Here is a 27,434-nt window from a genome sequence, read left to right as displayed (position 1 = left end):
AGCCACCGCGCTCAGCCGGAACAAGGCACATTTATAAAGTAATCTATGGTAAAAAGCACACCCAATCTAATATATTTTTGCTTCAGAATAAAAGAGTATTACAAAGCTAAGAAGAAAAGATGTTCTGGTCTCCTAAGCAGTGACAGGATGGTTGTAGTACAGTCCATCAAGTAAGCTCTGAAAAATATAAGAGGGTCTCCTAGGTTCTTTACATTGCCCAGTTGTGGAGATGTACAAGTACTACCATGGGCCAGTCTACCGTGTATGTCTGGCCTCTGAAGCACTGGAGAATAGCAAAGCGAAAGTATTCAAGAGTGTACTGGGTTGGGGAAAGCTACAACATCTGTAGTTCACCTTTCTTGGAAAGGCAGGAGGGAAAAGACACAAGGTTGGAGGCAGCTGGCTCCATGTCTTTCCCAGCCTTCTTTTCTTCCAATTTTTAAAACTAGTAAAATACACATAAAATTCACCATCTTAACCATTTTTAAATATAAGTTCATTGTTAATAAATATGTTCATAATGTTGTGCAACCAACACCACCATCCATCTCCATAATTCTTTTCATCTTGTAACACTGAAACTTTATACCCATTAAACAATAACTTCCCATTTCCCTCCTCCCTCTAGCCATCAGCACTCTACTTTGTCTCTATGATTTTCACTAAGTATCTCATACAAGTGGAATCATATAAGTGGAATCTTCTTGTGACTGACTTATTTCACTTAACATAATGTCCTCATAATGTTCACCCATGTTGCATGGGTCAGAATGTCTTTCCTTTTAATGGCTGAATAATATTGCAATATATGTATATACCACATTTTGCTTATCCATTCATCCCTCAAACCTATCCTACTCTTTAAAGCCAAATTTAACCTGAGGGAAAAAACTAATCTGGGAAGATGGTTGTCCCAAACTTAGAGGTTGCTACATATCAAATAACCTTTGATATGAGGCCTCAGAGAATCTCATGTAGTTTCTTAATTTGGACCCTGAAACTGTAGTATTAATACCTGAAGCACTGCTCAAAATCCATGAGTTACTCCAATGGCAGAAGTAACTAATTCTTAATAATTTCCTCTTGGGTGTCCTCAGAATATTCTAATTATAAAGCAAATTCCTTGCCTCCTCCTCCTCCTCAGAAAACTATACAATAGCAAGAACTCACCACCACGGCAAAGCCTTTCTTGGGGGCTATAATCAGAGTATTGTCTTTCTCCTCCAGACTCTAGAGCACAAGTTATCTAAATCATTCACTCAGAACTTCAACAGGTAATCTATTTTATGTCACTCTTTTCCTTTAATGATATAAATGATTATATTTTGTTTCATATTTTTTAGTATATTTTGTCTCTCTAATTAGTCTGAATCTTGTGTTCATCCCATAATGGCTTAGCATGATAAACGATCAATAACTATCCATTAGTGTGATTCTTCCCTTTGTCTTCTTCCTCTTCTAGTCTTTTCTTCTAGGAAGGCTAGGGCTTTTTCTAGTCCATCCCTTCTGAGGAGAAAGGTGGAGTCAGCACTGTTCCCTCCTACTGGGAGAACCCTCTGACAGGCAATGATTGAGGAAATACCATGATTTACACTATTACTAATTATTTTACAGTCTTCTGAGATAGACTGGTGGAACTCTGGTCTATAAAGTAAGTATATTAATCCAGCACTGTCACTCAATCAAAATGTTTATGTATTGTATAGCACTGTCTGAGCCCTATAAAAAAAGGGAAGTTGAAATTTAAAAAAAATTAACATCACCACCCCCAATTTTGTTGTCTTGGAATATAATATTCTGCTTCATTCCTTTTAACAAATATTAATTTAGCACTCATTCATCAGGAGGATCTTGGGGACATATCAGAACAAATAAAAATACCATCTTCATGGAGCTTATACATTCTTAACAGATATCTTCTGCATCATTTGTACTTCATGTAATAAGACTTCTGTTGCAAACACTGTTATTGAATCACATTTTCATTAACAGGCATATGCTATGTATTATGTTAGTTACTAAGAAATCTAAAGTTTAAAGGGCAAAGAAGTTAAATACTACTGATTTCAACTATTTACCTTTCAGCAAACTAGTTAACAAAAACTGAAAAAGCTGAAGCTATGCAATAAATACATGATAACTCTATAAAGTAAATAAAATGTAGTCTTCCATGAATAGATAGGATAGGGAAGGATAAGGTTGGCTGCTAGTGTACTATCTGTTCTAGAGAATGAGCAGAAATGGAGATAAGCTCAGTTCTGAGAGACAGAAAATAAAGTGTGAAGAGAGAGAAAATATCCTCAATTATAATAAAATGAAGGATAAGACATTATATCTGAAGAGGGATAAGGGCCAGGAAAATCGCAGCATGGAGATACCAAAAGGAGGCAGATGAAGGTAGAACAGGGAAGGGCCTAGAAGTACAAAGTGGATCCACTATAGATTTTCAATAAGGAAACTAACCCCAAAATTTCTTGTTTGGTAGAACCTTAGAGGAGGTAAAGCTTACAGTAATGACAACATCAAACAGACAGTACCTAAAATAGATATGTAAGTAGCAAGATTTCAGTTTTAGATAATAAGCTTTTTTAGCTTTAGAGTTAACAAACAAAAAAATTAAACGCTATTTAATTTTTAGCCCTAAATTAAGTCCTATTAATAAAGCACATAGAGTCCAATAGATGTTCAAAGCATATAAGCATAGTTAACCCCTTACCTTTAAGGATGTCAGCTGATCTGCCCACATTTCTATTACAGGAACAAGATGCTCAAATCCACAATCTTGAACAAGATCTTTATTAAAATTTTGGGCTCCCCCTTTGCTCTGTTTATAAATTATTACTGGAGCTCTTGGATTGTGGATAATTGAATTGATGCTACATAGCACCTTTAAAAAAAACATAGTGTATATAGTCACAATACTTATCCTATGCCTACAAAGTTATATATTTTAAAGGAGTGCCTTATGTCTATATATATTATATACATATATTTCATTAAATATACAAAGAGAATTATCATAAGGAATTGGCTCATGCAATTATGAAGACTGACAAGTCCCACGATCTGCAGTGAGTAAGCGAAGACCCAGAAAAGCTAATGGATATTTGCAGTCCGAACGCAGGCAGACTGAGACCCCTGCAAGTGCTAATGTTTCAGTTTGAGTCTGAAGGCAAGAAAAAAACCAGTGTCCTATCTTGAAAGCAATCAGGGAGGAGGAGCTCCCTCTTATTCAGCCTTTTGTTCTACTCAGGCCTTTGAATGATTGGATGAGGCCCACCCCATTAGGAAAGGCAGTCTGCTTTACTAAAGTCTACTGATTCGGATGTCAATCTCATCCAGAAGCACCTTGCCAGACACATCCAGAATAATGTTCAACCAAATATCGGGCATCTTATGCTGCAGTAAAGTTGAAACAAAATTAACTATTACAAACACTACCTAGGTTCAACAATTGTTAGTATTTTGCCATATTTGCTCACTATCTATATTTTTAGGTGAACCATTTGAAGAAACTCTTCACCCTCAAATAATAAAGCATGCATCTTTTAAAAGTAGGCATATTCTCCTACAAACTCACAAGACCATTATCAGACTATTTAAGGAAATTAACAGTAATCCCCAGGCTGAGTATGGTGGCTCATGCCTGTAATCCCAGCACTTTGGGAGGTTGAGGCAGGAGGATCACTTGAGCCCAGGAATTCAAGGCTGCAGTGAGCTATGATAATGCACTCCAGCCTGGGCAACAGAGCAAGACCCTGTCTCCAAAAATAATATCGTTGATGCCTGGATTGAATTTTAAATATCTTAATATATGAAGATAGTATACTATTTGACTATAACCCTCTCCCCATAAGTGATGAGTTCTACCTTATATATCATCCAAGGAAAAAAAGGGAGACCTCAAAAAGCATGTTTAAAGAGAGAAGAATAAAGCCATTTCCTATTACCACCATCAAGTTCAGCCTATTTAATAAAAAGTTTCACAATATAAAGATAGCATTTTGCTCTTGAATCTTTGTCCCTGGTCATACTTCAAGATATAACTAATAGGCCTCCTGGTAATATGACTTAAGATGTTTATTACTTCAGATGTTTATTTAGAAGCTTAAGTCCAAATTAGTATAATTCAATATTTCACTTCAAATTGATGTATGTATATTTGTTTTATTTATTTATTTGACAGAGTCTCACTCTGTGGCCTACGATGGAGTGCAGTAGTGTGAACAGAGCTAACTGCAGTGTTGAATTCCTGGACTCAAGTGATCTTCCCATGTCAGCCTCTCAAGTGCTAGGACTACAGGCACACACCACCATGCCCAGCTAATTAATTTTTTTTTTCTAGGGATGTGGTCTCACTATATTGCCCAGGCTGGTCTCAAACTCCTGGCCTCTAGCAGTCCTCCTGCCTCGGTCACCCAAAGTTTTAAGATTACAGGCGTAAGCCACCATACCCGGCCTGAATTCCCCTTTTAAAGGACAAAGCCTCTCAAATTGAGTCTCAGAAACAAAATGAAATCCAGTTACATACTGGTACAAGAAAGTCTAAAACAAAACAGTTTTCAGAAAGGTGCTTGGTTCCCATTTACAATAGCAATAAAAGTTATAAAATACCTAGGAAATAACAAGGTATTTCCTAACAAGAAATATGCAAGAGCTAAATTTAAAAATACACAACACTTTATTGAAGACTATAAAAGATGACCCTGATGAAAGTACATATTTCTGAATGTGATGATTCAAAAAGGTTAAGGTGTCATTTCTCCAAATATTAATCTATAAAGTCAATTCAATTTTAGTTCATCTCAATGGGATTTATTTTTTAATTTGAAAAACTGTTCATCCAGAAGAATAAATGTGCTAAAAATATAGCCAATAAAAAAATTTTTTTAAATGACAGGATACTTGCCTCAAAGGCTATTAAAACTTGTAGCTATAGAAATTAAAATATGGAAATAGTTGAGAAATGCAACAGACTAGAGAATCTAAAAACAAATCTGTGCATATAAAGGAATATGATCTATGATAAAATGTTATTTCAATAAAGTAGAGAAAAAAGTAGTGTATTAGAGACTGCAAACACAAATGCCCAGAGAATTCAGGTACGAGTATAAATGAGCAATGTAAGGATGAGTAGGGACTGCTAACTATAGAACACATGCTCATATCTGACAAGGGAAAGGCCTAATTCTGCTGTGATAATAACCATGCAGGAATTTGTTGCCAGATCTTCTGACTTTTTAGGAGAAGTTATAAATAGCAGCCTAGAAAAAATAAAATATCTTAATTTTTTAAAAAATGAATAATCTAAAACTTAAAAATCTTATGTGTACCCAATAAAATATGAGTGAAAGTCCAGTTCAGTCACTAAACTACCAGGTTTAACTGCTCAGCTATTCAATAAATGATCTATAAAACTAGGAAGGTGAGATTCCCTATATCACACCGTATAGAAAATTAAATTTCAGATGAACTAAGGTCTCTAAACAAAAACAAAAGCCATACAAGGACCCTAAGAAAATAGATTTACTTATATAATAATAATGGCAACAACAGAAACAATAAGAGGGAAAATGGCTTACATGGGGAAAGTAGGGAAAAGGATTATAAAATCTTTTAAAAATCATAAAGCTCTTTACTAACCTCCTTTGAACTAGGCCAGAGTCTCCTTTAAGTAGTAAGATGAATTCTACAATGTTTTTAGTCAAATAGTTATGTCACGGAAAGACAAGACAGAATAAGTACACATAAATATGAGGTGCAAGTATTCCTTACCAACTGATAATTTATTACACCACAACTGATAACCAAGATTCATGACAAACATCAGTCTTTTTGTCATGAAAAATCAATTCAATACCTGAAAGTATCTCTGGTCAATTAGGGCCTGTTGCTGATTATGTTTGCTGGGCTCATCTTTCTTCTCTGTGTCCTCAGCCTTCTTATGACTAATAAGCTCCTGTAATCTAAAAGGGGGAAAAAATCAAGATAATACAAAATTATTTCCTAGACACTGGACCAAGATGATAAACTAAGTCAATGATCCAGCCACCCTCCCAACAGCCTTATATCACTTTACTTATATGTGTGTGTGCACACACGTATGTATGTGCGTATATGTATATGTATAAACACATACATATATGCATATAATGAGTTATAATGGCCAGGCATAGTGGTGGTTTGAGACAGAGTCTCGCTCTGTCACCCAAGCTGGAGTGCAGTGGCACAATCTCGGCTCACTGCAAGCTCCATCTCCTGGGATCATGCCATTCTCCTGCCTCAGCCTCCCGAGTAGCTGGGACAACAGGCGCCCACCACTATACCTGGCTAATTTTTTGTATTTTTAGTAGAGACGGGGTTTCACCGTGTTAACCAGGATGGTCTCGATCTCCTGACCTCGTGATCCGCCCGCCTCAGCCTCCCAAAGTGTTGGGATTACAGGCATGAGCCACCGCGCCCGGCCAGAGTTTAAAAATTTTTAAATCATATTGTCACTGGAAAACAAGAAGGCCCTCTCAATAAATCACAAATTAGAAGGAATCTCTGAAGAAGGAAGGGATCAGATTGAAGAAGAAAGTTCTAACCACCCCCCAACACCCACAAAAGATAGCACAAGAGAGAAATACAACAAAGGATGGAAGTGACTTCCATCCAAGGTGCTCTAAGCTTACAGACTATAGATAAAGGGAGCAGGAAGCATGGGAAGGGCCATTGGTTTGGGTACTGTAGCAGGAACAGCTAGATGTTTGGTCCCTCTCTCTTTGTATTCTACTAGCGGCAAAGAACAGACAATGGCAATGCCTGGGCCAGTCAAGAGGGCATGGAGATCCAAGAGACCATTATTCCAGGTGGCTGCTAGAATGCTGGGGGAAAGGAGAGTCTCTTCACCCAGAAATACAACTATGTATAAGTGTATCCACCTAGTAGCAAACACTTGTCCTTCTCCAAATATCTAGAAGACAGGCTGTAATAATCTTTCTTCTCCCTCCTCATGCCTTTGAAAACAGTACAGTAGTACGCACTGATCCATAGTTTCACTTTCCATGGTTTTAGTTACGCAAGGTAAACCAGGGTCCAAAAATATTAAATGGAAAATTCCAGAAACAAATATTTATTTTATTATTTTTTTAATGTGCACTAGTCAGTAGTGTGATGAAATCTCATGCTGTCCAACTCCATCCCACCTAGGATGTGATTCATCCCTTTGTCCAGCTTATCCATGCTGTAACTGTATACATACACTACCTACCAATTAGTCACTTAGTAGCCATCTTGGTTATCAGATCAACTGTTGGGTACCACAGTGCTTATGTTCAAGTAACAACCCTTATTTAACTTAATAATGGACCCAAAATGCAAGAGTAGTGATGTTAGCAATTTGGATATGCCAAAGAGAAGTCATAAAGTGCGTCCTTTAAGTGAAAAGGTGAAAGTCCTCCACTTAAGAAAAAAAGTATATGCTGAGGTTGCTAAGATATACAGTAAGAACGAATATTCTATCTGTGAAATTGTGAAGAAGGAATAAGAAATCTGGGCTAGTTTTGCTGTTGGACCTCAAACTGCAAAAGTTACAGCCACAGTGTGTGATACATGCTTAGTTAAGATGGAAAAAGTGGCTGGGTGTGGTGGCTCAAGCCTGTATTCCCAGCACTTTGGGAGGCCAAGGCGGGCAGATCATGAGGTCAGGAGTTCGAGACCAGCCTGGGCAACGTGGTAAAACACCATTTCTACTAAAAATAAAAACAAAAACAAAAACAAAAACTGGGCACGGTGGCCTGTGCCTGTAATTCCAGCTACTTGGGAGGCTGAGGCAGGAGAATTGTTTGAACCTGGGAGGCAAAGGTTGCAGTAAGCTGAGATCGTGCCATTGCACTCCAGCCTGGGCAACAGGGCGAGACTCTGTCTCAAAAAAAAAAAAAAGATGGAAAAAGCATTAAATTTGTGGGTGGAAGACATGGACAGAAATGTTTTCCAATTGATGGCGACTGGGTTTGGTTCTGAGGTCTCAGGTATCTACTGGGGATCCTGGAACGAAGTATCCCCCACTGATAAGGGGGGACTACTGTAGTCTCTTAATAATCCTTCAAATTACCCCTCTTCAATTTGAGTATGCCATCAGTTTCCTGCTGGGACTTCAACCCACTAAACTGACTCTATGACTTATTAATGATGCACTCTGCCTGCTGTTTGTAAAATAGAATAGTAAAACTCCATCATGTCATTTTCCTGTTGAAAAACAATCAATGATTTCTCATTGCTTTATGTGCTAAATCTAATATCCTTGGGCTAGCATTCAAAACTCTCCATGCTATTAGTCCTAATAAAATTTCTTTTTTTTTGGAGATGGAGTCTCACTCTGTCACCCAGGCTAGAGTGAAGTGGCACGATCTCACCTCACTGCAACCCCTGCCTCCCAGGTTCAGGCGATTATTTTGCCTCAGCCTCCCGAGTAGCTGGGACTACAGGCATGGGCCACCATACCCAGCTAATTTTTGTATTTTTTTTTCTTTTTTTTTTTTTTTAGTAGACAGGGAGTTTCACCATGTTGCCCAGGCTGGTCTCAATCTCCTGACCTCAGGTGATCCGCCCGCCTCGGCCTCCCAAAATGCTGGGATTACAGGAGTGAGCCACCGTGCCCGCCCAGTCCTAACACAGTATTTCTCCTGACTCCTTTCTTACTTGATTCTACTACTTCCCTACAATTACCTACTCCAGTCACATATATTCCCTTTATATTCACTCAATTGCTATTCTCTGCTTTCTAGAGTATATGCCCAAGCCAAATTATAAATGACTTCCTATTTACTACGTTCACATTCGTCACAGTTTTGCCTAAAAGCAGTGCCATGAGCATATTATCTAGAACAAAAAAGGACATAGAAAAGCTGATATGGCCTCTAGAAGGACTAGACGTAAACTGATATATCTGAATTTAAATGTTAGTCCCTTTCACTTAGGTGAAAATGTTCAACTTATCAATGAATTGTTTGCAAATCTGATTAATAAATGTTACACTGTAGATATACAACATTTTTGCTGTCACTGCAATGACCTAAATATATAATTGCATGTACTGATTAGTTACACTGGGAAATGAAATGTGATTCCATTAACCAGATGAATAAAGAGATACCCTCACTTAATAATGACAGTAACTACAATTTATTGGGAGCCTAATGATGATAACTAGTAGGTACTGAGAGCCTTCTCTATGCAGGAATTCTAAACACTTTACATGTATTAACTCGTTTAGTCCCATTGTTTTTCTAAGTTTATATAAGACAATGATTAGTAAAAACTGGGGACTCATAGGAAACTGGTTCACTTAGTCTCACAGAAAATATCTGCCATTAACAATATTACTGTAAAACTTCACAGTCTGCAAAATCATGCAAGTAATTACAGGGCTCAGGAGAAAATAGTATTAGAAACCAGACTACTTACAACTGATGTAGCTTTAGAACTGGAGAATAAAAACAGTAATTGGTGCCTCAGGAGTTAAGTTGGACAGATCAAGCATGTCTGGAGATTGCCTCAGGATATATTAAAAATGCACAGACAATAAAGAAGAAATGTTGGCTTATGGATGCCAAGATGTAAAGACTGAAGTGGAGCCCTGGGCCAAAGAAGCTGAGGTTAAAATGGGCAAAGGAGGAAGTGCAACTTGCTTCCAGCCTATAGTCTGTCTAATGCTGGGGGCCAGGGAAGGAGCCCAGGGTACTGTTGCTCATTCTAAATTTTCTTAAACTAGAGCTAAAAGGGCACTTGTCTATGTACTAGCAAAGCTTGCCCCTTTCCTGAAGGCTATAAATATTACTGCAGTTATTCTAGTGCCTTGAGTCTAGGAAAAACCATACATAAACAATATAACTTCTATGTTATATTGCTGATGATTCTCTCATTTTCTATTTGCATGACTTAATTGGCATTTTAGAAACCTGTGTTGTAGCTGCCTGGGCTGTACTCAGAAATATGCCAGAGCTGTTCTGCAGTATCCAGAGCAGTCAGGAAGGGCCTGAAAGATAATAAAAATCCCCTAGGAGTGGCTAAGGGGTACTTTGCATGCTTTGCAGACACTCATTCCATGTATTCACCAGCAGCAACTATGTTTTTTTTGTGGACACTGAGAAAACAGAACACTGTACCTCCAACTTAAAATATGGTGTGTTATCTATTTTGTATAGCCATCTCCATAAGATAACTTTCCATGTGCAGAAACTTAATAGCTTTTAACTGTGTTCTGTTGGAGCTTTTCCATGATCTCACAGTGGAGTAAGATCCATGCTGGAGATCAGGAACAAGTTAAAAAAAAAGGACTGCCAATTTTGTTTTTAAAAATTCCACTAATTTAGCTACATTGATGCAAAACACATAGGTGCATCAATGTGAGCTTCTCAAAGCTATATTGTTCCCTGAGTCTTTTACCCTACAATCTTAGGACTTTCTAAGATAGTTAGTGATGAAAAGAGCGGTGGTTCACTTCAACCCAGCACCAGTGCCAAACTCTGAAGGCAAGTGTTTCTCTAGGTGAAAAGTCCAGCTCCTGGCTAAAATCCAATGTGTCATATTTCAGGCACAGTCACAGGTAATTACAAAGGCTCTGCCTGGAAGATCTCTTGCGGGGAAAGCTGTCCTCTCCACACCAGACATGTTGCACAGCCTGTGTACTGCAATTTCTGGAGACAGTTGCAGTCAAGGACATACCACCTCCTTTCCTTCCTGAAAGCTATACTACTACTACTGTTATTCTAGTGCCTTGCCACAAGCATTTCTGCATTCCTACCCTAGGCACCTCCATTAAGGGCCTCTTTACTTGGAGCTTAGACTGAGGCATGTGTCAAGTACCTCTATCCAAGATCTTCTTATTGGTGGAGAAGCCTTAATTAAAATAGTTTTCTCCACTCTGACTCAGTACTTTTCTACTCCTAGCCTTTCTTCTCCCTACACCATAAAATAGCAGGAATCTTTTGTGCAGGGCTCCTAGGCAGTGAGATGATTCCCCCCATCTGGGTGTATGTCAGACTGTTCCTCACCTGGTGCTATTCCATAGGGAAAAATGCAACATTGAGGAGTCAGCCCTTTTCATTTTGGCCTCTTGTTTATCCTATAGCAGTAAGTTAACAGTTTGACTGTTAATTTCACTTTAGCTCATTGGCCTAACCACTTCAAGGACTGTCAGCTCAACACAGAGTGGCTGTAAGATTTTGTTTTTCCCCTAGCAAAACATAAATACTATTGAAAAATTAAATGAAATTAGTGTAGTACCTTTGTTTATCTTACAGAGGCAGACTTATTTAATCACTTCCTAACAAGGAAATTTTATAATCAGCCTGTTTGTAATACTAACTCAAGAAGAGTCCATGTTCTCCCACATTAAATTGTTGATAGCCTTATTTGACATTGAAAGTTGGTTAACTACAAATCTAAAAAAAACAAACAAACTCAATTTTCTCTGGTTCCAAAAGGAAAACAGACTATACCCTCTTCCATTTTCTTGTAGCATTTCCTTTGGAAAATCTGTAACTACAAATCCTTTACTCTCTTTAAGATATACATAAATCTTATTAAGAGCTAAAGAAGGCTCTTGCCAGTTTTGAATCTCAGCACTTTCTCGGGGGCTTTGCAATCATTTCTTTGAAATGTGAACATCTCGGAAGATGGTACCTTGTTTCTCTGTCTCTGTTGGAATTTCGTCAAGGCTCCTGGCCCCAAGTTGTAACCTTTTACTTAACAAAAAGACATTAGAAGTTTTTATTTTTCCTTTAATACAGATAATTAACATGTATATAATGGATTGTATCTGCCTTGCTATACAAAAGGGTGACATTTCTTTCTGTCTTTGCAATATCTCTAACAGATGTCCTGTAATGTGCATCACAATCTGATTGAATCTGATTGAATTCAGTAATAAAACTGTTTCTTTTTTTCCCTACGTTTGTAAAGAGAATTCACTGGATTGACAGATTTTAGTTTTAATTACTTTCCCAGCATCAGTAGTATTTTGAAAAAATATTCTACCTCTGGTACTACAGAAATAAAATTTTTAAAGTTTTACCTTGAAAAGTAAATTTTTTTTTAAGTTTTTAAAGTTTATTTAATTTTAAATTTTTTAAGTTTAAGTTTTTAAAACATTTTTTAAGTTTTTTTAAGTTTTACCTTGCAAAGTAAAAATTTTTTAAGTTTTACCTTGAAAAATTTTTTTTCATTGAGTGTTTTGTTTAGTTCTAACTGTATGGTAGCTAAGAGTATAAGTTTTGAAGTCAGAATGACTGGGTAAGGATCTGATTTCTATTCAAGTTCTTCCATATACCAGTAACCTATATAACTTGGGCAAGTTATATAACACTCCCAAATTTGCTTCCATGTCTAGATACTACCAAAGTTTTAAACTTTATTAAAAACAAAAACACATTTCTTCAAAATTTAGCAGAAAGATATAGCAGGAATTGGGTCTGAATCATAATTTTAAAGGACAATAATAAAAGTCACTATAAAGACCAGAGCCCAAATAAACAACAACAACAACATATATATGCAGTCAATTCTTATTATTCATGGTAGTTATGTTCTATAAAATCACCATGAATGCTGAATTAGCAAATACTGAACCACTGCTCCTAGGGGAAATACAGGGTCAGGTTCCTGCAAGTCTGATCACATTTTCCTTAAATGATCAATATATAACCTTGTTGTATGTATGTTTCTATTTAAAGACACCTTTAAAATATATATATTGTTGATTCATCAACATTGAACTCATGGAAAACAGCACTCTATAACTCATACCTGATAAAGCTTATCTAATAGGTGTATTTTTTCCACAAGGCATATTATAGCCTTCTTGTGGATAAGAACACCAAACAGCACTTCAGCAGTAACTCAGGGGCCATCTTAAAGAAATCACCAACAAAAGGCATAGAAATGCAAAAAAAAAAAAAAAAAAAAAGTATCACTAAATAGATGGACAAAAGGACATTTGTTTACAGTATGAGAGCTCAAACAACAGGGCAGATCATCATCTTGTTTGAAAACTAAACATGTGTGTGTTGGATGACCCAAATTATTTGCCACTCTGTACATGTCCATGAATGACTGCAGGTGCTGTACGGATTTTGTGGTTATAAATAAATTTTAGCAGGTAGGCAAATTCATAAATACAGAATCTATTAATAATGAAGACTATATGTATGCGTAAGTGCATACACGTGTGTACGTGTGTGTGTATGTTATACACTTGCTTTAGAGTCAACAGGTTTCTTTCTCTTTTTACTTCCCTACATCCTCCTCCTCCTAGTTGCTTCTCTCTCAATCTCCCATCTCATTAATGGTACCGACAACCACCTTGTTATTCAAGGTTAAAACTCGGGAGACTTCTTCCTTTTTCCCCACAACTCGCTATATTCAACCCATCGTGAAGTCCTATTAGTTCTACCTCCATTCTCCAATTCCAAATACTTCTCATCACCTCCACTACTGCCACCTTTGACCATGTCACTACCATCTCTTCTCCAAACTCATATAATGGCTACTGTCCCACAATTGTACGTTTAGTACTTATAGCATATTGAAATTGTATTTATTTTTTCATTATCTTTCTCCCTTCATGTAATCTCTATGAGGTCAGGGACCTTTTCTATTTTGTTTACCACTGCAACCAGTACCTAGAATGCCAAACAGATGTAAGAAGAATTCTAAGTACACAAAATATCAAGGAATAATAGGAAGGGAATAATTATTCATTGAATATGCATGCATCCTTTCTGAACCTTCCACTTCTCTTTTCTTGCTTAGTTTTCCTCCTCTATTATCTTTTTTTGGGGGGGCGAGGGGTGGAGGGACAGGGTCTTGCTCTGTTGCCCAGGCTGGAGTGCAGTGGTGTGATCACAGCTCACTGCAGCCTTGACCTCCTGGGCTCAAGGAATCCTCCCACCTCAGCCTCCTAAGTAACTGGGGCTACAGGTAAATACCACCACACCTGACTAATTTTTAAATTCTTTGTAAAGACAAGGACTCACTACATTGCCCAGTCTGGTCTCAAACTCCTGGACTCAAGCAATCGTCCTGCCTCAGTCTCCCGAAGTGCTGGGATTACAGGCGTGAGCCACTGCACCTGGCCCCTATTATTTTAACCCAGTATGTAATTCCTGGATACTCATAATACTTGCCTGTCACTGTGTTATGTGCTGCCATAGGAAGGAGGAAACACAGCTGTCACTGAAAACTGAATCATATATGCTAATACAACTGACTTAATACATTTAATGCATATATTAACTCATAGCTTTCAAAATATTTCATCCCAACACTCCCCAAACACTTTCTCAAATCCGATCCCCTTGAATCAAAGAGTACACACAGATAATCTTCAGAAAACACAATCACTGAGATCAACCCTTTGAAACACTGAGCACTTGCTTTTCAAAGTCAGGAAGGGTACAAGCAGTAGATATAAATGGCTCACTGCATTCCTTCTGGTACTTTTAAAGTGTGATAATGCTTACTTTAAAACATTCAGATCATAATTACCAACAGCAAAAATTGGAGGCTTGTCACTTCTAATTTCATTAATTCTCTTGGAATTCTTCCATTACTTCCCAAGATAATTTTCTATTTAAAATCTTTGCCCTTCATTACTTCAGGCAACTACCTTTTTTTGTTCTCACTTAAGATAAATATATAGCCAAATCCAGCATAGTAGAAATTGCTTTTAAACTGTGAAACCAGAAACACCCCCTTTTAATGTCATTTTCCCCATCAGCCTGGTAGGTCCAAGTCAAAGCCACCAGTAGGTAGCATAAGCTGACATGTAATAAAAATAAATAAAATAAGTTCAGGCGTGGTGGCTCATGCCTGTAATCCCAGCACTTTGGGAGACCGAGGCAGGTAGATCACGAGATCAGGAGATCGACACGGTGGCTAACACGGTGAAACCCCATCTCTACTAAAAATACAAAAAAAAATTAGCCAGGGGTGGTGGCAGGCACCTGTAGTCCTAGCTACTCAGGAGGCTGAGGCAGGAGAATGGCATGAACCCGGGAGGCGGAGCTTGCAGTGAGCTGAGATTGTGCCACTGCACTCCAGCATGGGAGACAGAGCAAGACTCCGTCTCAAAAAACAAATAAAAAATAAAAATAAATAGGGGTGGAGCCAAGATGGCTGAATAGGAACAGCTCCAATCTACAGCTCCCAGCATGAGCAACGCAGAAGACAGGTGACTTCTGCATTTCCAACCGAGGTGCCAGGTTCATCTCACTGGGGAGTGTCGGAAAGTGGGTGCAGGACAGTGGATGCAGTGCACCGAGTGTGAGTCAAAGCAGGGTGAGGCATTGCCTCATCTGGGAAGTGCAAAGGGTCAGGGAATTCCCTTTCCTAGTCAAAGAAAGGGGTGACAGATGGTATCTGGAAAATCGGATCACTCCCACCCTAATACTGCACTTTTCCAACGGTCTTAGCAAATGGCAGACCAGGAGATTATATCCCGCACCTGGCTCAGAGGGTCCTACACCCACGGAGCACCGCTCATTGCTAGTACAGCAGTCTGAGATCAAACTGCAAGGCAGCAGCAAGGCTGGGGGAGGGGCGCCCGCCATTTCTGAGGCTTGAGTAGGTAAACAAAGCGGCCGGGAAGCTCGAACTGGGTGGAGCCCACCAAAGCCCAAGGAGGCCTGCCTTCCTCTGCAGACTCCACCTCTAGGGGAAGGGCACAGCCAAACAAAAGGCAGCAGAATCCTCTGCAGACTTAAATGTCCCTGTCTGACAGCTTTGAAGAGAGCAGTCGTTCTTCCAGCATGCAGCTGCAGATCTGAGAATGGACAGACTGCCTCCTCAAGTGGGTCCTGGACCCGTGAGTAGCCTAACTGGGAGGCATCCCCCAGTAGGGGCAGACTGACACCTCACACAGCCGGGTATTCCTGAGACAAAACTTCCAGAGGAACGATCAGGCAGCAACATTTGCTGCTCACCAATATCCACTGTTCTGCAGCCTCCGCTGCTGATATCCAGGCAAACAGGGTCTGGACTGGACCTCCAGCAAACTCCAACAGACCTGTAGCTGAGGGTCCTGACTGGTAGAAGGAAAACTAACAAACAGACAGAACATCCACACCAAAACCCCATCTGTACGTCACCATCATCAAAGACCAAAGGTAGATAAAACCACAAAGGTGGGGAAAAAACAGAGCAGAAAAACTGGAAACTCTAAAAATCAGAGCACCTCTTCTCCTCCAAAGGAACGCAGCTCCTTACCAGCAACGGAACAAAGCTGGACAAAGAATGACTTTGATAAGTTGAGAGAAGAAGGCTTCAGACGATCAAACTACTCCGAGCTAAAGGAGGAAGTCTGAACCAATGGCAAAGAAGTTAAAAACCTTGAAAAAAAATTAGACAAATGGCTAACTAGAATAACCAATGCAGACAAGTCCTTAAAGGACCTGATGGAGCTGAAAACCAAGGCATGAGAACTACATGACGAACGCACAAGCCTCAGCCAATTCGATCAACTGGAAGAAAGGGTATCAGTGATGGAAGATCAAATGAATGAAACCAAGTTGCAAAACACTCTGCAGGATATTATCCAGGAGAACTTCCCCAATCTAGCAAGGCAGGCCAACATTCAAATTCAGGAAATACAGAGAACGCCATAAAGATACTCCTTGAGAAGAGCAACTCCAAGACACAGAATTGTCAGATTCACGAAAGTTGAAATGAAGGAAAAAATGTTAAGGGCAGCCAGAGAGAAAGGTCGGGTTACCCATAAAGGGAAGCCCATCAGACTAACAGCTGATCTCTCAGCAGAAACTCTACAAGCCAGAAGAGAGTGGGGGCCAATATTCAACGTTCTTAAAGAAAAGAATTTTCAACCCAGAATTTCATATACAGCCAAACTAAGCTTCATAAGTGAAGGAGAAATAAAATCCTTTACAGACAAGCAAATGCTGAGAGATTTTCTCACCACCAGGCCTGCCTTACAAGAGCTCCTGAAGGAAGCACTAAACATGGAAAGGAACAACCAGTAACAGCCACTGCAAAAACATGCCAAATTGTAAAGACCATCGAGGCTAGGAAGAAACTGCATCAACTAACGACCAAAATAACCAGCTAACATCATAATGACAGGATCAAATTCACACATAATAATATTAACCTTAAATGTAAATGGGCTAAATGCTCCAATTAAAAGGCACAGACTGGCAAATTGGATAAAGAGTCAAGACCCATCAGTGTGGTATATTCAGGAAACCCATCTGACATGCAGAGACACACACAGGCTCAAAATAAAGGGATGGAGGAAGATCTACCAAGCAAATGGAAAACAAAAAAAGGCAGGGGTTGCAATCCTAGTCTCTGATTAAACAGACTTTAAACCAACAAAGATCAAAAGAGACAAAGAAGGCCATTACATAATGGCAAAGGGATCAAGTCAACAAGAAGAGCTAACTATCATAAATATATATGCATCCAATACAGCAGCACCCAGATCCATAAAGCAAGTCCTTAGTGACCTACAAAGAGACTTAGACTCCCACACAGTAATAACGGGAGACTTTAACACCCCACTGTCAACATTAGACAGATCAACGAGACAGAAAATTAACAAGGATATCCAGGAATTGAACTCAGCTCTGCACCAAGCAGACCTAATAGACATCTACAGAACTCTCCACCCCAAATCAATAGAATATACATTCTTCTCAGCACCACACCGCACCTATTCCAAAACTGACCACATAGTTGGAAGTAAAGCACTCCTCAGCAAATGTAAAAGAACAGAAATTATAACAAACTGTCTCTCAGACCACAGTGCATTCCAACTAGAACTCAGGATTAAGAAACTCACTCAAAACCACTCAACTACATGGAAACTGAACAACCTGCTCCTGAATGACTACTGGGTACATAACAAAATGAAGGCAGAAATAAACATGTTCTTTGAAACCAACGAGAACAAAGACATAACATACCAGAATCTCTGGGACATATTTAAAACAGTGTGTAGAGGGAAATTTATAGCAATAAATGCCCACAAGAGAAAGCAGGAAAGATCTAAAATTGACACCCTAACATCACAATTAAAAGAACTAGAGAAGCAAGAGCAAATACAGTCAAAAGCCGGCAGAAGGCAAGAAATAACTAAGATCAGAGCAGAACTGAAGGAAATAGAGACACAAAAAACCCTTCAAAAAATTTGGTGAATCCAGGAGCTGGTGTTTGAAAAGATCAACAAAATTGATAGACTGCTAGCAAGACTAATAAAGAAGAAAAGAGAGAAGAATCAAATAGACACAATAAAAAATGATAAAACGGATATCACAACAGATCTCACAGAAATACAAACTACCATCAGAGAATACTATAAACATCTCTATGCAAATAAACTAGAAAATCTAGAAGAAATGGATACATTCCTCGACAAATACACCCTCCCAAGACTAAACCAGGAAGAAGTTGAATCTCTGAATAGACCAATAACAGGCTCTGAAATTGAGGCAATAATTAATAGCTTACCAACCAAAAAAAGTCCAGGACCAGATGGATTCACAGCCGAATTCTACCAGAAGTACAAGGAATAGCTGGTACCATTACTTCTGAAATTATTCCAATCAATAGAAAAAGAGGGAATCCTCCCTAACTCATTTTATGAGGCCAGCATCATCCTGATACCAAAGCCTGGCAGAGACACGACAAAAAAAGAGAATTTCAGACCAATATCCCTGATGAACATTGATGCAAAAATCCTCAATAAAATACTGGCAAACCGAATCCAGCAGCACATCAAAAAGCTTATCCACCATGGTCAAGTGGGCTTCATCCCTGGGATGCAAGGCTGGTTTAACATACGCAAATCAATAAACGTAATCCAGCATATAAACAGAACCAACGACAAAAACCGTATGATTATCTCAATAGATGCAGAAAAGGCCTTTGACAAAATTCAACAATGCTTCATGCTAAAAACTCTCAATAAATTAGGTATTGATGGGATGTATCTCAAAATAATAAGAGCTATTTATGACAAACCCACAGCCAATATCATACTGAATGGACAAAAACTGGAAGCATTCCCTTTGAAAACCGGCACAAGACAGGGATGCCCTCTCTCACCGCTCCTATTCAACATAGTGTTGGAAGTTCTGGCCAGAGCAATCAGGCAAGAGAAGGAAATAAAGGGTATTCAATTAGGAAAAGAGGAAGTCAAATTGTCCCTGTTTGCAGATGACATGATTGTACATTTAGAAAGCCCCATCATCTCAGCCCAAAATCTCCTTAAGCTGATAAGCAACTTCAGCAAAGTCTCAGGATACAAAATCAATGTGCAAAAATCACAAGAATTCTTATACACCAATAACAGACAGAGAGCCAAATCATGAGTGAACTCCCATTCACAATTGCTTCAAAGAGAATAAAATGCCTAGGAATCCAACTTACAAGGGATGTGAAGGACCTCTTCAAGGAGAACTACAAACCACTGCTCAATGAAATAAAAGAGGATACAAACAAATGGAAGAACATTCCATGCTCATGGGTTGGAAGAATCAATATCGTGAAAATGGCCATACTGCCCAAGGTAATTTATAGATTCAATGCCATCCCCATGAAGCTACCAATGACTTTCTTCACAGAATTGGAAAAAACTACTTTAAAGTTCATATGGAACCAAAAAAGAGCCCACATTGCCAAGTCAATCCTAAGCCAAAAGAACAAAGCTGGAGGCATCACGCTACCTGACTTCAAACTATACTACAAGGCTATAGTAACCAAAACAGCAATGGTACTGGTACCAAAACAGAGATATAGACCAATGGAACAGAACAGAGCCCTCAGAAATAATGCCACATATCTACAACCATCTGATCTTTGACAAACCTGACAAAAACAAGAAATGGGGAAAGGATTCCCTATTTAATAAATGGTGCTGGGAAAACTGCCTAGCCATATGGAGAAAGCTGAAACTGGATCCCTTCCTTACACCTTACACAAAAATTAATTCAAGATGGATTAAAGACTTAAATGTTAGACCTAAAGCCATAAAAACCCTAGAAGAAAACCTAGGCATTACCATTCAGGACATAGGCATGGGCAAGGACTTCATGTCTGAAACACCAAAAGCAATGGCAACAAAAGCCAAAATTCACAAATGGGATCTAATTAAACTAAAGAGCTTCTGGACAGCAAAAGAAACTACCATCAGAGTGAACAGGCAACCTACAGAATGGGAGAAAATGTTTGCAATCTACTCATCTGACAAAGGGCTAATATCCAGAATCTACAATGAACTCAAACAAATTTACAAGAAAAAACAAACAACCCCATCAACAAGTGGGCGAAGGATATGAACAGATACTTCTCAAAAGAAGACATTTATGCAAGCAAAAGACACATGAAAAAATGCTCATCATCACTGGCCATCAGAGAAATGCAAATCAAAACCACAATGAGATACCATCTCACACCAGTTAGAATGGTCATCATTAAAAAGTCAGGAAACAACAGGTGCTGGAGAGGATGTGGAGACATAGGAACACTTTTACACTGTTGGTGGGACTGTAAACTAGTTCAACCATTGTGGAAGTCAGTGTGGCGATTCCTCAGGGATCTAGAACTAGAAATACCATTTGACCCAGCCATCCCTTACTGGTTATATACCCAAAGGATAATAAATCATGCTGCTATAAAGACACATGCACATGTATGTTTATTGCGGCACTATTCACAATAGCAAAGACTTAGAACCAACCCAAATGTCCAAAAATGATAGACTGGATTAAGAAAATGTGGCACATATACACCATGGAATACTATGCAGCCATAAAACATGATGAGTTCATGTCCTTTGTAGGGACATGGATGAAGCTGGAAACCATCATTCTCACTGTCGCAAGGACAAAAAAAAAAAACACTGCATGTTCTCACTCATAGTTGGGAACTGAACAATGAGAACACATGGACACAGGAAGGGGAACATCACACTCTGGGGCCTGTTGTGGGGTGGGGGGAGGGGGGAGGGATAGCATTTGGAGATATACCTAATGTTAAATGACGAGTTACTGGGTGCAGCACGACAACATGGCTCATGTATACATATGTAACCTGCACGTTGTGCACATGTACCCTTAAAGTATAATAAAAAAAAAAAATAAAAATAAATAAATAAATAAATAAATACAATAAAAAATCCTAATAAAAGAAGCAATTTTGGTAAAAATATAATTACTTGATGTTTTTCTTAAGGGCTTTTTCCAGTTTCTTCACCTGCTGTTTATAAAGTCTTAATTCATGCTGTGTGGGCCTGTGGAAAATAAATAATTATAAATTAATTCAATGTACTGAATAAAACCATAAAGGTACTTAAATAAATGACATACAATACTTTGTTACTTGTTGCAACTATACTTATTGAACTTCTGAAAATATTTCATGACTGCTAATTTGGAGTTTACTGGCCATTTAGATTTCTTATTCTCTGTAATCCCTTATTCAAAGCCTTTTAGTCATTTTTTGCTGCTAATCTATTACTTGTTTTTATAGTGAAATATTTCAAGTATACAGACAAAAACAGAGAAAATTATAACAAATCCTGGTGTATCCACCACCTAGCTTTATCAAATTCAAATATTAACAGATTTGATTCAAATCTTAACTCAAACTTTATACATATACTTAAAATTCCCTCATTAATGTCATTCTTCTCCTTCCCATACCATAGAGAACCACTATCCTCAATTCATTGTTCATTATTCCCATGTATGTTTTTAAATTTTTACTATGTATTTATATAATCATAAATTTACATATTATTGTGTTCAAGGTTTTCACATTTTATATAAATGGCTTATACTAGGTATCAGGTCCTTCTCTCCATTAAGGTGTAAGTTTTTTCTTGTTGTTGTTTTTTGTTTGTCACCTAGGCTGGAGTGCAGTGGCACAAGTTCAGCTCACTGCAACCTCCACCTCCCAGGTTCAAGCTATTCTCCCACCTTGGCCTCTTGAATAGCTGGGACTACAGATGTGTACCACCACACATGGCTGATTTTTGTATTTTTTCGGTAAAGACAGGGTTTCACCAAGTTGGCCAGGCTGGTCTCAAACTCCTGACCTCAGGAGGCCCGCCTCGGCCTCCTAAAGTGCTGGGATTACAGGCGTGAGCCACCGCGCCCAGCCATTAAAGTATAAGCTTATTGAGAACAGGAAATTTGTTTTGGTCTCTTCTTCACCCCAGAGTTTGGGACAGTGTCTAACTTACTACAGGTATTCAAATATATGTTGAATGAAAAAAGGCTCAATGATGTTCATTCTTTATTACTGTCAACATAGACAGTGTCATCCTTTTGTAGCTATGCTGGATATACCTTTCTGTTGTGTGCCATTATAAATTTTACTTTTCTTCTCATCCCACAGCACAGGAATAAGAATAACAAGGCATTGTAGTATAATTTGAGAATGAGAACTCCTCTGGCATAACACTGAATCTAATATAGTAAATATTAATGTATTATACATTTCAAAATCACTAAGAGTAAATTTCAAATGTTTTCAACCACAAAAGGTATTAGATGATGGATGTGTTAATTAGCTTCATTTAATGATTCTGCATTATAATCATGAATCGTAACATCACTTTGTGCCTCATAAATATATACAGCTGTAATTTGTCAATTAGCAATTAAAATAAAAATTTAATAATCATGCTGAGTGAAAGACGATCAACAAAAAAGAGTAAATATTGTATAGCTCCACTTATAATAAGTCTAGGAAATATAAACTAATGTATAATGACTGACAGCAAATCAGTGGTTGCCTCAGGCAAAGGCAAAGAGGGGCAGGAGGGATTACAAAAGGGGCAAGAGATAACTTTTAGGGTTTTTTGTTTTAAGAGACAGGGTCTCTGTTGCCCAGGTTGGAGTGTAGTGGTGTCATCACAGCTCACTGCAGCCTTGACCTCCTGGGCTCAGGCGATCTTCTCACCTCAGCCTCCTTAGTAGCTGGGACTGCAGGAGTATGCTACCATGCCTGGCTAATTTTTTGTTTTTTTTAAATATGGAACGCTTCACGAATTTGCGTGTCATCCTTGCGCAGGCCTGGCTAATTTTTAAAATTATTTGTAGAGACGAGGTCTCGTGTTGCTCAGGCTGGTCTCAAACTCCTGGCCTCAAACAATCGTCCTACCTGGGCTTCCCAAAGTGCTGGTATTATAGGCATGAGCCACTGCACCTAGCCTCCAAGGTGATTATCTGGATTATAACTGTTTCACAGGTGTATACACATATCAAAATTCAGTAAATTGTGTACCTTACATATATGCAGTGTACTGTACATCAGTTGTAACTCATTAAAGCTATTTTTTAAAAGCAAAAAAAAAAAAAAAAGACTGAATCTATTTGAAGTTGTTTTTTGTTGTTGTGTTTTTTTTTTTTTGACACAGTGTCTCGCTCTGTCACCCAGGCTGGAGTACAGTGACAAGATCATGGCTCACTGCAGCCTTAACCTCCTGGGGTCAAGTGATCCTTCTACCTCAGTCTTTGGAGTAGCTGGGACTACAGCCACAGACCACCACATCTGGCTAATTTTTATATTTTTTGTAGAGAAGGAGTTTTTCCATGTTGCCCATGCTGGTGTCGAATTCCTGCCTCAAGCAATCCACCTGCCTCAAGCAATCCACCTGCCTCAAGCAATCCACCTGCCTCAGCCTCCCAAAGTGCTGAGATTACAGGCAAAAGCCACTATTCTTAGCTAGTTTTATCTTCTTCAATGTGGACTCCTATTTTCTCATTTCCCTTGCCTACCCATGTGCTCGTTCCTTTCGTAAGTTATCATGGGAAAGAACTGACTAAAGTGAGTATAAGAATATTATGTACTCATGATTAGCTTTAGAGCAAAGGAGCTAGAATGGTGCATTTAATATTCCAAATTCCAGTATGTTTACTTTTCAAAGGATGAAGAAAAACTGGCCGGATGCAGTGGCTCATGCCTGTAATTCTAGTCCTTTGGGAATTCTGGCACTGAGCCTCGGAGTTCAAGACCAGCCTAGGCAACACAGGGAGACCCCATCTCTACCAAACAAAAAATTAAAAAATTAGAGGCTGAGCATGGTGGCTCATGCCTGTAATCCCAGCACTTTGGGAGGCCAAGGAGAAAGGATCACTTGAGGTCAGAAGTCCGAGATCAGCCTGACAAACATGGCCAAACCTCATCTCTACTAAAAACACACAAAATAGCCAGCCGTCATGGTGTGCACCTGTAATCTCAGCTACTCGGGAGGCTGAGGCAGAAGAATCGCTTGAACTTGGGAGACAGAGGTTGCAGTGAGCTGAGATCGCGCCACTGAACTCCAGCCTGGGCGACAGAGTGAGACTCTGTCTCAATTAAAATTAAATAATTTTCAAAATTAGCTGGGTGTGGTGGCTCACACCCATAGCCCCAGCTACTTAAGAGGCTGAAGTGGAAAGATTGCTTGAGCCCTGGAGGTCAAGGCTGCAGTGAGACGTGATCACACCATTGCACTTGGCCTGAGTGAGACCCTGTCTCAGAAAAAAAAAAAATAAGTTTCTCTCACCTGGTTTCCAAATCTTTTTGGAGGTTCAGCTTTTCACTTGAAAGTGCATCAATCTTAGATTTTGATTCCTTGAGTTGATTCTGTAATGACTGCAACACATTTCATAGAAAAATAATTAACTTTCTTAGATTACTTATTAAAAAGTATTTATTAGTTATGCAGTCCCCATACCATTAAAAGGCCTTTATAAGTTGGTGAGGCATCCAGATTTCTGTAGTCGTTTTCTTCTTCTGACTGACTTTCATCTTCTTTATATTGCCTATGAAAATATGTATGCAGTATACTTATGAAAAATCTATCTTCAAAGAAAAAAAACTAAACCAATGTAATGAGGGTTTACTAATCTAAACATGAATTAAAATTAATCCAAATTTCCTACTTGTTCTTATAGAGAATGGTATTAGAACACTACTACTATCTAATATTATAGTACATACAGTATCCATTTATTCTCTCTTTACTTAGAATATATGATCCATGAGGACCAGAACTTTGTCTTATTCACCACTGTATCTCACAGCCTAGAAAAAGTATGGAATATAAGAGGAGGTGAAAAAGCACTGCTGAATAAACAAACAAAACATAGGTGGAACATCCATGTTCTTTTAAAAAATGCATTCTCCTCATACTATTTTTTCCTTCTAGTACTTTTAGGTCACCAAAAAACCTATATTAAACAAATGCAGATCATAAGTGGAAAAAGCAACAGATTTAATAGTCTTGGTTCAAGCCTTGATAACACCACTAACTAGTTGTATTATCTGAATAAGTCAATCTCTCAGAATTTATTTTCTCATCTGTAAAATAGTATCCGTCACATCTACTTTACAGGACTGGTGTAAAAAGCAAATGAAAGATAACTGAAGGACTCTGTGAAATGCAAAGTGCTAGCAAATAAGTATGATTATTTTTAGCAATCTTGATTAACTATCACTGTGATGTCCTATATGGTAACCAATAGCTACATGAGCTAGTGGTTACCACTTAACACTTGAAATATGGGTAATGCCACCAAAGAACTAAACTTTTAATTTCATTAAATCTTAAATTTAAAAATTGAAGCAGTATAAAATACTTTTCTGTTAAACACAACTTTATTGTTTAGGACTACATTTCACTTTAACTGTTGTATCACATAAAGTATTACTATTGTAGCCTAGTATGCACTGAGTACACGCATGATTTCTAGTATTACACATAAACATATCACCAGTCTAGTAAGTATCAATGGATTGATTCAGTTCAAATGATTTATTTATTCCCAATGTGTTTATTTTACACATGTGCATATAGTCTGATGATAAAAACAACAACAACAACAAAAAACTTTGGACAACACTGGCCTTAAAAAAATGGACAAGCAGAGAAGCTTTTGCCACTGCAAGAGGCCCATGTCCCACCTGTCTTCTTCCTTTGGTCTTGCTGCTTCTGTTCTACAGGGTCATAGCTCTTCTCCTCTGCCTCCTGTTTATCCTACTTAGGCCTCCAAATCTTGGCCTGTTTTCCCCCGCTTCTCTTTCATCTTCTTTACTCATGTAATACTTGTCAATGAATTGTTACATCCTCCTGTTACAGTACTCCTACTTCTTTAGGTGATACCTATATCCTATTTGTAGATCTCAAAATCTATCCTGAAATTGCCAGAATCTCACTTTCAAGTTAGTACTCACTCTTAGAAAGGAGACTGAGTTTATAATATAAACTCCGCTCAGTCAATGAATCCTGAAAAACCCCTTCCTTAGGAGACTTTTTTATTGCTGCAAAGTTTCCCATTTGTAGAATATTATTTATTAATATATCTCCTATTTTCTTCCTATCCTCCAATTCCCTCAATAAGACATCCAATCCAAATATCTGACCCAAGGATAATTTGTATAGGCCAAAATACTTTACTTCAGCTAGACAACTGATGAAAAGCTTTTTCAGTTAAAAAGTGATTCTTTTCCAAGTCACTCATTCCTCAGCCCCAGATTTTCATTACAAATTCATGACAACTAAATTCAATACCACCACTCCAATGGCCTCAATCCTTTTATCATCTTTAGTCAGAGAACCCCGTTTGCAGAACTCTACAAGTACCTCTCACATCATATTCTACACAAAAGATCTCCTGATGGCTATGTTATGTTAAATCTTTTCTACTCTTACTAAAAACCCCAAATCCCCTCTCTTCATCATCTAGATTGGGATCAGCAAACTGCCGTCTGCAGGCTATATTCAGCAGGCTGTTGGTTTTGTAACTATTTTTATTGGAACACACCTGTGCCAATTCATTTACATATTATCTGTCGCTGATTTTGTGCTACAACAGCTGAGTTGAGTACTTGTCCTATCTCTGTAGAATCTCCAACATCTAAACGACAGTTTCATTTGGAAGTCAGAAGGTCCCTGAAGCTACTTGATAAAATGCTGCTTTCTGAAAAGAATATAAAGCAAGAAGTTGCTTTTTAATTAGTTTTTCTCTTCTTCCCTTCCTTCTTCTTTTCCTTTTCATTTTTTTTTTTGGAGTCCCCACAGTACTACAGATAATCAGCAACCAGCAACCCACAGAGCTCTGCCATTATTCTCTCCAAGATTTTGGAAAGTCGCTATTCTTGGGGCAAGAATACTAGAGCGTACGCTTCATAAAAGTGAAGAATTTATCTGCTTTATTATGGGATCCTAATTACTTAGAACATGGTACAAAATAGGTGCTCAAATAAATATTTGTTAAAAGAACTGCTCCATCTATAAATAATAAAAAGATTAGCTACTGTTTTAGTGACCTTACATTAAAGCATTTTAGATTATATGTTAGATATCCTTCAGCTATTTTAGTTTAGCCAAAGACCATTTATCTATGCTTATTTAATCAGACGATAAGTGTGTTTTAATCTATAAG

At 38.3% G+C, this 27,434-nt stretch overlaps 1 protein-coding gene across 9 annotated transcripts in view; it reads right to left on the bottom strand.

Moving 5' to 3' along the window:
- CEP70 (centrosomal protein 70) overlaps window positions 1-27,434 on the bottom strand; it is a 149,213-nt gene that overhangs the window by 36,520 nt on the left and 85,259 nt on the right. For all 9 annotated transcript variants that reach the window (XM_058433612.1, XM_058433615.1, XM_058433617.1 and 6 more), the window contains exons 9-13: window positions 24,725-24,812; window positions 24,554-24,642; window positions 21,215-21,289; window positions 5,861-5,966; window positions 2,717-2,887 (exon numbers count right to left, since the gene is read on the bottom strand). In XM_058433612.1, coding sequence (XP_058289595.1) covers window positions 2,717-2,887; window positions 5,861-5,966; window positions 21,215-21,289; window positions 24,554-24,642; window positions 24,725-24,812 — 529 coding nt within the window. The remainder of the gene's footprint in view (window positions 1-2,716; window positions 2,888-5,860; window positions 5,967-21,214; window positions 21,290-24,553; window positions 24,643-24,724; window positions 24,813-27,434) is intronic.

The sequence above is a fragment of the Hylobates moloch genome, unplaced genomic scaffold, assembly GCF_009828535.3.
Source record: "Hylobates moloch isolate HMO894 unplaced genomic scaffold, HMol_V3 SCAFFOLD_22, whole genome shotgun sequence".
NCBI lineage: Eukaryota > Metazoa > Chordata > Mammalia > Primates > Hylobatidae > Hylobates > Hylobates moloch.
This window is presented reverse-complemented; position numbering and strand designations above follow the sequence as displayed.